Below are 13,227 nucleotides of genomic sequence, written 5' to 3' on the forward strand. Positions count from 1 at the left end.
TAATTTTTTTAAATGGTGATTTATAAAGAAAATGATGATAGTTTTTAATAAAACTACAGTTTACATTAAAGTTAACAGTTTAGATTGGAATATCAGTGGGATGTGGACACTGTCATATTTGTATGTAAAGTGCTCTGCATGTTTAGGTTGCTGTTGGAATAATAATGAAAAAAAAGTCCTCTAAAATATTTGATTTCTATAAACAAAGTGTTTTTTTCCTACAGGTCTGATATTTAATCCTTTCCCTGAATATAAGGAGTCATAATACCATGAAAATAGTAAGTTTATATTTCTGTTCAAGGAAAATACCTAAAATTTTGTCAGAAATTGGTAAGAAGCCCTGAAAACCTCTAATTGCTATCCATTACTTCAAAATGTTCAATAAAATTAAGCATAATTATTATTAGAAAACTGTTTACAAGACAAGTAATTAAAACAATGGAAAAACTGCTGATTTGAATTTTAGTCAGGAGTTACTCAGCAGATGCTTTGCCTCCAGAGATCCAATGAACTCACATCTCCAGTGCATATATTTTAACATTTCAACAAGATTTATATGTTGCGTAGAAGCACATCAGGCATCATCATGTAAAAATGGAACAAGATTAAGATGTTCTTAGAGAACATACACTTCAAGACATAAGGTCAAATATTATGCCATAAAATATTGCTAACATATGCCCCAAATGCTGTGGCATGCCACTCACAAGAAAACAAACATAGCCCGGGAAATGTTCCAGGGCTAGAAAGGCAAATAGTGGGATAACCAGAAGTATTTTGCTTACAACCGCTCAGGGATTAGAAATATTTCCATTAAGCATGCTTAAAATCTAACCTTTGAAATATTCACAGGTAATATTCCTATGACCAACTTCAGCTAGACAAACCTTGATTAATTTTTGGGTATTAACTTGCATAGTTTCTGCAGTATACTACTATTAACCTTTGCATATCCAAGAAATATATTTTAGTGACCAAAAATTGAAATTGATTATGTAATACTTAGCATTTAGATTTTTCTTTTAAAGATGAAAGAGCGTAACAGTAGCAACAAAATATGTCTGAGTCAAGTAATTTTCTAACTACACCGCTACCCCGATATAACACTGTCCTCGGGAGCCAAAAAAATCTTACCGCATTATAGGTGAAACAGTGTTATATCGAACTTGCTTTGATCCGCCGGAGTGCGCAGCCCACCTCCCCCCCAGAGCGCTGCTTTACCGCGTTGTATCTGAATTCGTGTTATATCAGGTCGCTTTATATCGGGGTAGAAGTGTATTTCAGAAACAGATTAGCCAGAAAAAAATCTACAGTTTGATCTATTTATAGTATTTTTATAGTATATTTTTATAGTAACATAAAATAAATACACAGTACAAAACACAAAAGTAAGCCATGTACAACACTTTTATACATATAAAATGTATACAATTATATTACTTTACAATTATGTATTTTTTTAATGTAAAATGCAAAAACTGCAGTCACACAGTCTTTTGCTTCTACTAAGAAGGCATCTGATTGCTGAATAATATGCAAGTTGTACTATTGCTCTTATCCTGTGAAAGAGGAACAGAAAATAATGCTTCTGAATATCCAACTAATCACAATTTCTCCCCCCCAACAATTACATTATAAAGTTTCTTGAGGGATTTTTAAACATTAGAAATAATCAGTGTCTTGGTGAGCTCAGGTTTCCATACTTAAATACTTCTACATTTTCCCATGTCAATTCCTACAAATTTTACAAGTCTAAAGAAGTAGTAAATGATTATGGCATAGATACCTGCGACCCCTTTGATGCTGCACAGCTTGACATGCTGTTTGCATGAAGATAATACCCTTCAGCTCTGGAAACTCAAGAATCTCAAGGTAATCTTGAACAATCTTCCAGTCAGGGACAACAAAATGAGTCACATCATCTGACAACAATTTCCCATCTAAAATACAATTCAAAGTTTAAAAGTTTAAACATCATTTTCAATTGTGGTTTATTAATAATGCCCCCATGCCAGGAAATCCTAGTTACACAGATTCTTAGATTATAAGGCCAAAAGGGACTACGGTGTTATCTAGTCTGACCTCCTGCATAACACAGGCCACAGAACTTCCCTGAAGGGCAGAATAAAATCATATTAATCCTTAACTCTCTTATACAATATTTTTCTAATGAATAAAATAAAATGTGACGACATATGATACAGCCTTCTCAAACTTTATTATCTGTGACTGAGGTCATAAGGGCTCTCCATCGATGGAACAATCTGGTGAAAATTCGATTAAAAAACTAAAGTGAGCAAAAATATGATTTCATTACAAAATATATCACTTAAAGTGCAGAGGACAGATCAATCTTCTCTACTTTCACATGAAAAGATTTTTTTTTTTTAACTATTTGAAACAAAAACTTTTATGATTTATTCCAGGGGGGGAGGAGGGGGGAAGAGGTACAAGTACTTCCATATCACTGCTTCCACAGATTTCATGATTTGGTCATACCCACTTACTACCAGAGAGTTCTTTACCCATATTTCTATATAAAATATTCCACAAATGTATATGCTTGGAGAGAAAAGATTTCTGTAACAGGAAAGGTTTCAGAGCTAAAAATATCACTATTGTTTACCCTAAAGAAAGACGATACACCAGGGGTAGGGTAACCTATGGCACATGTGCCCAAGGCGGCACGCAAGCTGATTTTCAGTGGCACTCACACTGCCCGAGTCCTGGTCACCGTTCTGGGGGGCTCTGCATTTTATTTGAATTTTAAATGAAGATTCTTAAACATTTTAAAAACCTTATTTACTTTTCATACAACAATAGTTTAGTTATATATTATAGACTTAGAGAAAGAGACCTTCTAAAAATGTTAAAATGTATTATTGGCACACGAAACCTTCAATTAGAGTGAATAAATGAAGACTCGGCACATCACTTCTGAAAGGTTGCCGACCCCTGCGAAACACATTCTGCTGGGCCTCGCTCTCTAAAACTTCCTGAGAAATCCTTCATGGCAGAAATAAATTGGAAAATGTTCCTCAACATTGTTTTAATTTTATTTAGCATTCCTGGGTTGTCGGAGAGCAAATAATGTTTTCTTATGATCAGCTATATTTTTTCTCTGTCTATCCATTTGTTCCTAATGCCATTATTAACATGGGATTGCAGCATTTACAGCAAGCATCGGTCGACTATATTTAAACTGCACATATCCTGACAAATTGACTGACTTTCTCTGGTTTCCTAAGAACTGATACAATGCAACTAGTCTCATTAACAATTATATTTATAACCTGTGAACTCAGTTTTCTCCCTTCTACTATTTTATCTGTTGTTGTACAGCCCCCCCCAAAAGCTTTGGCTGGGGAAAACTAAGCTTCATTATCATTATTAGTGCCTCCAAGTCCTCCTGTACATGCCTGTGACCGCCAAACCGACACCTACTGTCTTCTAACCTCTACCCAATCTCCTCTATCAGTGCCTAATATCAACATACCACCAGGCCCCTCAACCAGCCACTGGTGCCTTTATCTGCACCCCCGACTCCAGTGTCTTTTACACATGGTGCCACCCCATCCACTACAGTAGAACCTCAGAGTTACGAACCCCAGAGTTATGAAATAACCGGTCAAGCACACGCCTCATTGGGAACCACACAATCAGGCAGCAGCAGCAGAGAGAGACACACACACAGAAGCAAGTACAACATAATAAAGGGAAAGTTTAAAACATTTTTTCCAAGGCAAGGAAACTTTCTGTGCCCATTTCATTTAAATTAAGATGGTTAAAAGGCACATTTTCTTCTGCATAGTAAAGTTTCAAGGCTGTATTAAACCAATGTTTAACTGTAAACGGTTGGAAGAACCACCATAACATTTTGTTCAGAGTTAGGAACATTTCAGAATTAGGAACAAACCTCCATTCCCAAGGGGTCCACAACTCTGCAGTTCTACAGTAGCACTAGCCCATGGTGTCTCCTTCTGCACCCTACACCGGCTGCATCCCCTCTTTCACCCTCCACACCCGGTGCCTGCGACCCATTTCCACTGGCTTCCTGAGTGACCCCCCCTCTGTACCCTACTTCTGGGGATCCTTAAACCTGGTGCCAGCAGCCTCCACTAGCCCCTAAAATCCACCCTCCCCCAGCCCTGCTGCCCTCCTATGCCCCCAGCACCATAGTCCTTGTGCCCCCAGCCTCTCATGCCCTCTACTCCTGGGGTCCCCCTCTGCCTCCCAGACCCCTCAAGCCCCCACAGCCCCATGCCCCTGACTCCTCCTTCCCTCCCGGCCGCCTATCCCCGCAGCACCATCGTCCTTGTGCTCTCACCCTCCCGCCAGTAGCCCCTGCTGCCCTCCCCCCCCAGACTTCACTAACCCCCCCGCAGCCGCCCCGGGCCCCCCTCACCGCGGGGGCAGGCGGCCTGGCACAGGGCGCTGCGGCAGGGCACGTCGGGGCGCAGGTAGTGCTCCCGCACGATGCGCACCGAGCGGCCCTGCAGGCCCCGCAGCTGCAGCACCTTCTCCGTGCGCTGCATCGGGCACCCCGGCGGGAGGCGCCGGACGCTCGGCCAGGCCCGTCGGAGCCCGCGCCCGGCTGGGAAAGGAGGCGGCGCCGCGCGACTGCACAACGCCGGCCTCGGCGGACAGGGAGGAGCCTGGCTCGGAGGGCGGGCGGAGACCGCAGCGAGCGGGGTGGGAGGGAGAGAACGGGCGCTGAAGGGGGGCAGGGATGGTGCTGCGGGGGAGGTTGGGCTGGCGCTGAGGGAGGTGGTGCTGAGAGGATAGGGATGGTGCTGGGGGGAGCAGGGATGGTGCTGGGGGGAGGATAGGGCTGGCTCTGAGGAATGTGGCACTAAGGGGAGCAGGGATGGTGCTGAGGGGATAGGGATGGTGCTGGGGGGAGGTTTGGGTTGGTGCTGGGGGAGGTAGGGATGGTGCTGGGGGAGGTAGGGATGGTGCTGGGGGGAGATTTGGGCTGGCGATGAGGGAGGTGGTGCTGAGAGGATAGGGATGGCGCTGAGGGGAGCAGGGATGGTGCTGGGGGGAGGATAGGGCTGGCTCTGAGGAAGGTGGTGCTGAGGGGATAGGGATGGTGCTGAGGGGAGGATGGGGGGACTGTGCTGAGGGGAGCAGGGATGGTGCTGGGGGGAGGTTTGGGTTGGCGCTGGGGCAGCTGGTGCTAAGGGGGGTCAGGGATGGTGTCGGGGGGGGAGGATAGGGATGGTGCTGAGGGAGGTGGTGCTGAGGGGATAGGGATGGTGCTGGGGGGAGGTTGGGCTGGCGCTGAGGGAGGTCGTGCTGAGGGGATAGGGATGGTGCTGGGGGGAGAATAGGGCTGGCTCTGAGGAAGGTGGCACTAAGGGGAGCAGAGATGGTGCTGCGGGGAGGTTTGGGTTGGTGCTGGGGGGAGGTGGCACTGAGGGGTCAGGGATGGAGTCGGGGGAAGATAGGGCTGGCTCTGAGGGAGGTGGTGCTGAGGGGATAGGGATGGCCTGGGGGAGGGTAGGAATGGCTCTTAGGAAAATTGAGCCGGAGGGGGCATGGAGCTGGTGCTGAGGAGGGAAGGGTCAATGTTACCCAGGTGATAGTTGGGGTGAGGGTTTTTTTACGCTCCAGCTCCTGGAGTCCTGTGAATAGGAGAGGAACTTTTGTTAAAATGAAAACTGAGAGTTTCCTGTCCACAGAGTTGCAGAGCAAAACTTGAAAACCATGACCCAAGCACATCCTCTCAGCCCAGACACCAGAAGGCAAATAGAAAGTGCCCTTTCTAAACTCTCATGATTTTTAAGCCCAACTCATGAGTTATTGGGGGAGGGCAACTTATGATTTTGAATGGTTAGGTCTGGTAATTCTGAAGGATTGAGCTGGGGTTGAATGAGAGTGCAGGGAACAGAGCTGAAGAGACATGAGGCTCACCCCACCCTCAAATCAATGTCATATAGCTGGGTCTATGGAGCATATGAAGCTTGTCCTCAGAAAAGAGCTGCAGTTCCTCAGGGAATCCAAGCATCATACAGTTACTTCCCAAACATACCTAATGCTGGAGAAAAGCACTGCTGTGGCAAACCTAGTGAGCCACCCTAAGAATTGCAGGGACACCCAGATCATGTAATCCCAGAGCCAGATACATAGATCGTAAATATCCATAAAGCTGCTTTTCCTAAGTTATGGGGCGTGACTCTTCTTCCCTCAAGGACATTGAATGAAGGAAGAAACATCACGGAGTTTAAAGTATAGACTTTTAAAAATGGAAAATTGTCCATATATTTACAATAAACAAAAATCCAACACCTAATGAAACAATCATATTTCTCTTGCATTCTGGATGACCACATGCTATTGTCACATAATGGGTGTTCAATAGATGGAGAACTGCTTAGTAAGATGGCATTCAAACTGAATGAAAATCAAGGTGATGCAAATACCATGATGACTATTGAGCTTGAATGCTGTAGTCCCTAACAGCTGACTTATTACTCTGCTACAAATCTTTTAACCACAATCCCAGTCATGCTTGATTTTTGTAGTGCATAATTTGTTGTTAGAAAATACCAATCTCATAATTTTTAGAGAGAAACACAAAATAATGCTGAATTACAATTCAGAGCAAGGGGAGAGAAAAATAAAACAAGCACTTAATGCTGCCTTGCAGTTCATGAATCTCCCCTCTGGTCCAATGGACTCAGCTGGCTCAGAGAGTTACACTATTCACCTCCCTGCACAACCTTGTAATAGATAAAGGATTCATGGAGAGTCACAAGTATTTGGAAAGTCAGAAAGGGGATCTTTATAGGGAAATGTTTGGGAATCCCACATACAAAGCATTTCAGGGAACATCTAAGATAGATAAAAGGCACCAAAGTGAGGAACAGGGACAGAGACCATAAGGTAGTGTTAGATACTAATGTTTATTTGGTTTATATTACTCAACACTGTTGATCCATCAATTATTTAAAATAATATAATTTTGGCAGGCTAATGAGCTGAATTTAACTTGACCACATTTCTAACCTGAGAACTCATATTCACCTCTGTAGCCATATTGCAGCTGGAATGTTCTGGCAACACAAAGCTGCCCTAATGAGGATATGGCCCTTGCTTTGAAGAATCCTTGCGGGGCTTAAGGACAGCTTAGCTGACTACACTATGAGTTCCTGGTCCTTCTCTGTAGGCAACAGGGCAGGATTACAGCCTATTCTCTGATCTCAGAGCCTGGGCTCGCAAGCCCACCTGATCCCCTGGGTCCGAGCTCAGGTGTTAACCTGAGTCTGCGCTAGGATGACCAGACAGCAAGTGTGAAAAATCAGGACGGGGGGGGGGGAGGGGGTAAATAGGAGCCTATATAAGAAAAAGCTCCAAAAATCAGGACTGTCCCTATAAAATCGGGACATCTGGTCAACCTAGTCTGCGCCAAAGTTGCAACATCCACACTGCTATTTTTAGTACACTAGCTCGAGCCCTGCTAGCACAAGTCTGTCCAACCAGGCTGGGAGCCTGGCTCCCTGCTGCAATGTAGACATACCCTAGGTGTGTCTCCTACCTGTAGCAGGCTGACTTTCCTAACTTCCAAAACACTCTTCTCCTTTATTATTGCTTGTAGTATTAAGTCCTTTCAGTTGCATTCCACTAAAGCATCTGCAGTGAGGGGAGACACCGAAGGTCAGAGACTTGAAGGGGTTTATATGTCCCATCACAAAAGCTGAGAGAGATGCAAACAGAAGTTTTCACTGTGGTTAGAAGTGGTAAAAGCTCCAGCACCTCAATCATTAGCTCCAGGATGATGCAGTGCTCACAGAATCCTGCCCCTATGCTTTTTGACGTGCAGTTAGGAATTTAATAATACCACCTAGCTGTTATATACGCTCTGATTTGGGAAGGCCAAACCTTCCAATATACCAGGAAGAGGCAACTCTGTAGTAGCTTAGTGAGAGACAATCAAGGTATGGACATGTGTTTTAGCAGTCTATGTAGTGGGAAGGATGACATTTAGAAATGTTATGGAGGAAGAAGCAACCAAAGCTGGATGTAAGGGGAGAAGGAGAACTGAGGCCAATATAAGAACGGCCAAACTGGGTCAGACCAATGGTCCATGTAGCCCAGCATGCTGTCTTATGACAGTGGCCAACATCAGATGCTTCAGAGGGAATGAATAGAACAGGTCAATTGTCAATTAATCCATCCCCTGTCATCCAGTCCCAGCATCTGGCAGTCAGAGGCTTAGGGACACCTAGAGCATGGGATTGCATCCCTGACCATCTTGGCTAATAGCCATTGATGGACTTATTCTCCATGATATGACACTGAGGTTGTAACCCCGTGTAATGGGAAGGAAGGTGGAGCTGTCTGTGGTCATAGAGCAGGATAGAAGAGGAGAGCATTTGGGAGGGAAGATGAGAAGTTCTGTTTGAGGTACAGTGGATGGTGATCAGTTATGCCAGCATGGACATGACGTTTAGTTAGTGTCATTCAATTATTGTAATAAAATGAAGGGTTAATCAAATGAAAGTGACTGAGATCATTTGCTTCAATTTCGCCTCACAGTGTGAACTGCAGGACCTTTGGTCTAAGTTAGTGCAATGTTGATGTTGCTGGGAAGACACAGATTTATTTCAGACATCCCAATCAGCAGAGACAAATGGAATCTTCACTTCTTGTTGCTGCTGTTGTTTTTCAAGTGAGAAAAAAATAAAATGTGAGCCAAATTCAGTCTTGGAATTGAACCACTGAAGCCCATGGGAGCTGCACTCACTCCAGTGATGGATTTGGCCTATTGAGATCAAACAGAGACAGCACTTCTAACTTAACTCGGAACTGATTTTCTAAATGTCATGAAATTTTCACAAGATGAGGTTGATGGATGCAAAGAGACCCACAGAATTGTAGATGCAGGATAGCAGGAGCATCCTTAACTGCTTTGTATGATCAGGTGCTAGCGAATTCCAAAAGAAAGCTTTATAAGATTTCTGCATAACTGCTGAGACAAAGAATAAAAGCAGAGTACAGCATAGGTTCAGCCTTCACCCAGAATAGTCAGAAACAAATTGTCATTGAACTTTTCCTCTAACATGCCTGTCAAATATGAGATTGGACAGATCAAAAGGAAATAGCTCAATGTTTCTGTCTCCCCACAGAATTATTCTAGCTGGACAATGCCACTATGGGCTAGAGAAACTGTTCTTTCAGATGAGTCAGAGGCATTTGTATTTTAAAGTTCAGTAATGTGTTTGCTCTTGCCTATTTTGGGAAGTGCAATCCTCCCGAGAATTCTGTCTATTTACAAAAGCAGGTGGAGGGAAGAAGTGTGGAAACTCATAGATTCCAAGGCCATCTAGTCTGACCTCCTGTACCATGCAGTCCATATGTCTTTATCTTTTAGAAAACATCTACTCTTGATTTAAAAATAGTCAGTGATGGAGAATCCACTACAATCCCTGATCAGTTGTTCCTATGGTTAATTACCCTCATTGTCAAAAATGTATGCCTTATTTCTAGTCTGAAATTGTCTAGCTTCAATTTCCACCCATTGAATCATGTTATACTTTTCTCTGCTAGATTGAAGAGCCTGTTATTACATATTTGTTTCCCCATGTAGACACTAAAAGACTGTAATCAAGTCACCCCTTAACATTCTCTTTATTAAGCTAAATAGATTCAACTCTTTGAGTCTATCACGGTAAGGCATATTTTCTAATCCTCTAATCATTCTCATGGCTCTTCTCTGAACACATTCCAATTTATCAACTATTCAGTGTGGTACATATTGATTGTAGTCACTCAGTGTCCTGCGTGCCAAAGAAAAACTTCAGGTCATTGAAAAATTCCAGCATTGCCTTAGTTTCACTTGGGACAGAGCTCCATTCTATAGACAAATTGCTGAAAAGCACACAAAAAAATTAATTGGATACCTTTTCCCACCTATCTACACTATATAACTTATATGACTGGAGAGACCAAAGAAGCACCAATGTGTTCTGAAGGTCATTATTAGGTAAATCAATATATGGAAATGGGGCAGAACTCAATACAGACATGGGCTTTAAATCAAAACCAGGTGTAAACAAGTGCTCATCCATTTAATTTAATGCAGTTGCATCTGTTTAAAACCAGGTCTCTATTGATATAATGGAGTCAAATCCTACCTTACACTAAGTCATATTTACACTGCTCTGGAAAAGCGGCCGATGGGAATTATTCCTGCAAAGGGGACTCCCCACATGTCACATAACTGGTTTTATGCCATCCACTTCTGGCATTTCCAACATAGTGAATTTTCCAGGGCTGTCAGTGTGGTCAGAGTGTGCTGCACTCCCCTAATCCCTGCCAGCACAAATCATATAATGTAATATGTTTATAGGGGTGTATAGGTTTTCCTTTGAGCACAGATAATGTTAAAAAAACAACTAACATTAATAAGTGTGGGAAGCAGCCACATGATGTAGTTGCATACCTTTTTAAGCACTTTTTCCCGAACCATCACTAGAACAACTATGAGAATGTAGCACAAACAGAAGGTGGTTTCTGAGAGTCTGGTTACTTCAGCACAGCTTTCATTAGCAGGAGTCTTTCTGTCTTTATATACAAAGTCCATTGTTCTCTTGAGAAATTCAGTCATTGGGGTGATAGGCTGCAAAGTTTGGTTTCCTCCTGGCACCACTCTACTCTTTGTTCTTCCAGTCTTTAAAATCACTTTGGAGCAACTACCATTATTCAACAGGTGCTTGCAGCCACTTAGGACTCTGTAGGCACGGTCTCTTCTGTTGAAGAATCACTCTCACAGCCTGCACTGGCTCAGTAAAAACCATCTCCATAGTGCTGTAGCATGGGATCCAGTGGCAGCCATTTCTAGGATTGCCTCAGGATTAATAGCCAAATCCTTGAACCAGTATGTTACCAAAGACACAATGCACAGTATCTCCCCAGGTAGTGCGCTGGTTGCTAATATCAACTGTCTTTAAAAGAGTTGGCCCCTGTCATACAGAGTACCATGAGAAGTACTGGTAAGAGAAACTAACTTTATGTCCTGTCTCAATCACATGACCTGGGTGGTAATGTAAGGTAATGTATAACGGGTCAGTATCCACTGACTCCATTGGTTATTGTTTCATTCCCCAACCAGAACTCCGTGCCCTTACTTGTGAGAAGTATTGAAACACGTGATCCTGGGTTACAGAAGACTTCAAACCTCCAGCCTTTGCCAACAGTAGCCACAATATACATAGGTTTCAGAGTAGCAGCCGTGTTAGTCTGTATCCGCAAAAAGAAGAACAGGAGGACTTGTGGCACCTTAGAGACTAACAAATTTATTAGAGCATAAGCTTTCGTGGACTACAGCCCACTTCTTCGGATGCATAGGAGCCTGATGGTTGAAGGTCAGGGGATTGTATTCAGTCAGGATTATTCCACTCACTCCAAATCAAGCTGGGGTCAACTGACTTAGAACATGCTCTTATCTCATTCTGTAGTCTCTCCTGGAAGGAGCTTTCTACTTAAGTGGACAATGCCCACATTTAGTATAAATCCACATTCATGAAGATTACAACTGGAGGGTTTCAGGACCCTGCTAAGCCCTGAACTCCCTATGGAGAAGCAAATAGAGGAGATAGGTGTCACACTGTTGTCCTAGGCAACCCTTTGCTTAGCCCTGCTCCGCAGGGAGTGCCCTCATCTCACCTCTGATCTTTGGCTCTCTGATCAGCTCCGCACGCTAAGGATAAGAACTCAGGTCTTTCAAGAAACCCACCCCTAGTATGGCATGTGGGCCTGGTATTGGGGATGTCTCAGGCCCCGTCAAGACCCCTTCTCAGCCATGTTGCTGTATTGGAAAATAAATCTGTAAGGATCCTCCTTTTGTAGTTGCTGTATGGTAAATTAAGTGCCTCCTGGGCACTGAAGTTCTTTCATCCCTGTTCATCAGTGTTGGTAGCCTATGCTCCTCCTATCTGCCTCACTCATGGCCTCCATATCAGCTTCCTCAGCTCTTTTATAAGGTGATATGTTATTGTATTACTCCTGTCTCAAACCAGTAGCAGATGTCACAAGCACATTTTGGGCAGCAACTCTCTGAGTTTGAAGGGAGACCTGCCTGATGAGGAGGTGGTCAGTACTAAGGAAGCTAAATGACCCCTGCACCTACTCAACCTCTCCCACATTCAACTACAGTCCCCTGATAATATTGCCTGTTTGGGAAGAATCCCCTGCTGCTTTGCATACAGAGGCATCATTTATTGCTGTCATTGTTTCTGACTCTCTTTTGGGGGCAGGGAAGTTTCTGATGATGACACGATACAACATGATGTGAGAGTCAGAATATAACATAATAATCAGATAGGTGTGACAAACTCAGGCAATGAAAGAAAGTAACCACATATTAGGCCTGCTGGAGTCAGACATAAACAAAAAGCTAGGAGGAAAATGCATTTTTTTTCCTGAATTCTCCAACTAAATCAGAGAATTCAGCTGAAATTCAACCTCTCTCACTGAAAAACCAACTGAAAATGGCCTCTGGTCAGAGGATGCTCCTGTTAAATTGGAAGACGCTCAGCCAAGCAGAGACCAAGAGAGAAATACTACATGTGACCTTTCTCAAATACCCTGGCACCAACTTGAAATACACCATGATGAATAGCATCAAAGTGCTTACAGATACCCAGATAGGGCAATAAACAGTTTGTAGAAAACTTCTGTGGATAGTTCACAGTCATGCACACAAAAAGTTCTAACAAAGCAGTGCTGGTTTCAAATGTAGATTGAACTCAAACTAAGGTTTTATTTTAGGTCCATTGTATATTTCAGTTTAATATTTTGCACAGCTTTAGAAAGAAGCATCTTCAGACTTATTTATTTTTTAAAAAAGGAAAATTATTTTGTGATCACGCATTGCTATGCTTCTAATTTTCTCAGCAGGATTTCCCCGCTGTAATGAGCCTGCTTATTAGTGTTCAGGGTGCAATTTCCCTTTATCGCCACTAGGAGTCACTATTTCATTGATTTTGGATGGTAATGCTAACTTGTGTGTCCCCAGTTTAAAATTCAGCCTTTCAGCTGCTGTGATTAAACCACTTCCAGTTGCTTGTAACAACACCAAAGCAATTTCTTCTCCAAAATAAACTAACAAACTAGAAACAAAATGCTGCTTTGTAACACAATAATAAAAACCAACGCTGCAGATCTCTTCAAGCATGGCAGGAGAGAATGAAACTACATGACTAGATGTTTAAAATTATTGGA

At 43.1% G+C, this 13,227-nt stretch overlaps 1 protein-coding gene across 9 annotated transcripts in view; it reads right to left on the reverse strand.

The window, feature by feature from the left end:
* DIS3L (DIS3 like exosome 3'-5' exoribonuclease) overlaps positions 1-4,641 on the reverse strand; it is a 32,242-nt gene extending 27,601 nt beyond the window's left edge. For 2 of the 9 annotated variants that reach the window (XR_010590930.1, XM_065559178.1), the window contains exons 1-2: positions 4,406-4,638; positions 1,787-1,940 (exon numbers count right to left, since the gene is read on the reverse strand). Coding sequence is in view for 4 of the 9 variants with exons in the window: in XM_065559178.1 (XP_065415250.1) it covers positions 1,787-1,940; positions 4,406-4,535 (284 nt within the window). In the remaining 5 variants the exon portion in view is untranslated. Of the gene's footprint in view, positions 1-1,786; positions 1,941-2,626; positions 4,283-4,405 lie in introns of those variants that run through there. The other 7 variants (XM_065559180.1, XM_008172447.4, XM_065559181.1 and 4 more) reach the window with 7 other exon arrangements.
* Between the last annotated feature and the right edge of the window lie 8,586 nt (positions 4,642-13,227).

Source organism: Chrysemys picta, chromosome 10 (genome assembly GCF_011386835.1).
Source record: "Chrysemys picta bellii isolate R12L10 chromosome 10, ASM1138683v2, whole genome shotgun sequence".
Lineage (NCBI taxonomy): Eukaryota > Metazoa > Chordata > Testudines > Emydidae > Chrysemys > Chrysemys picta.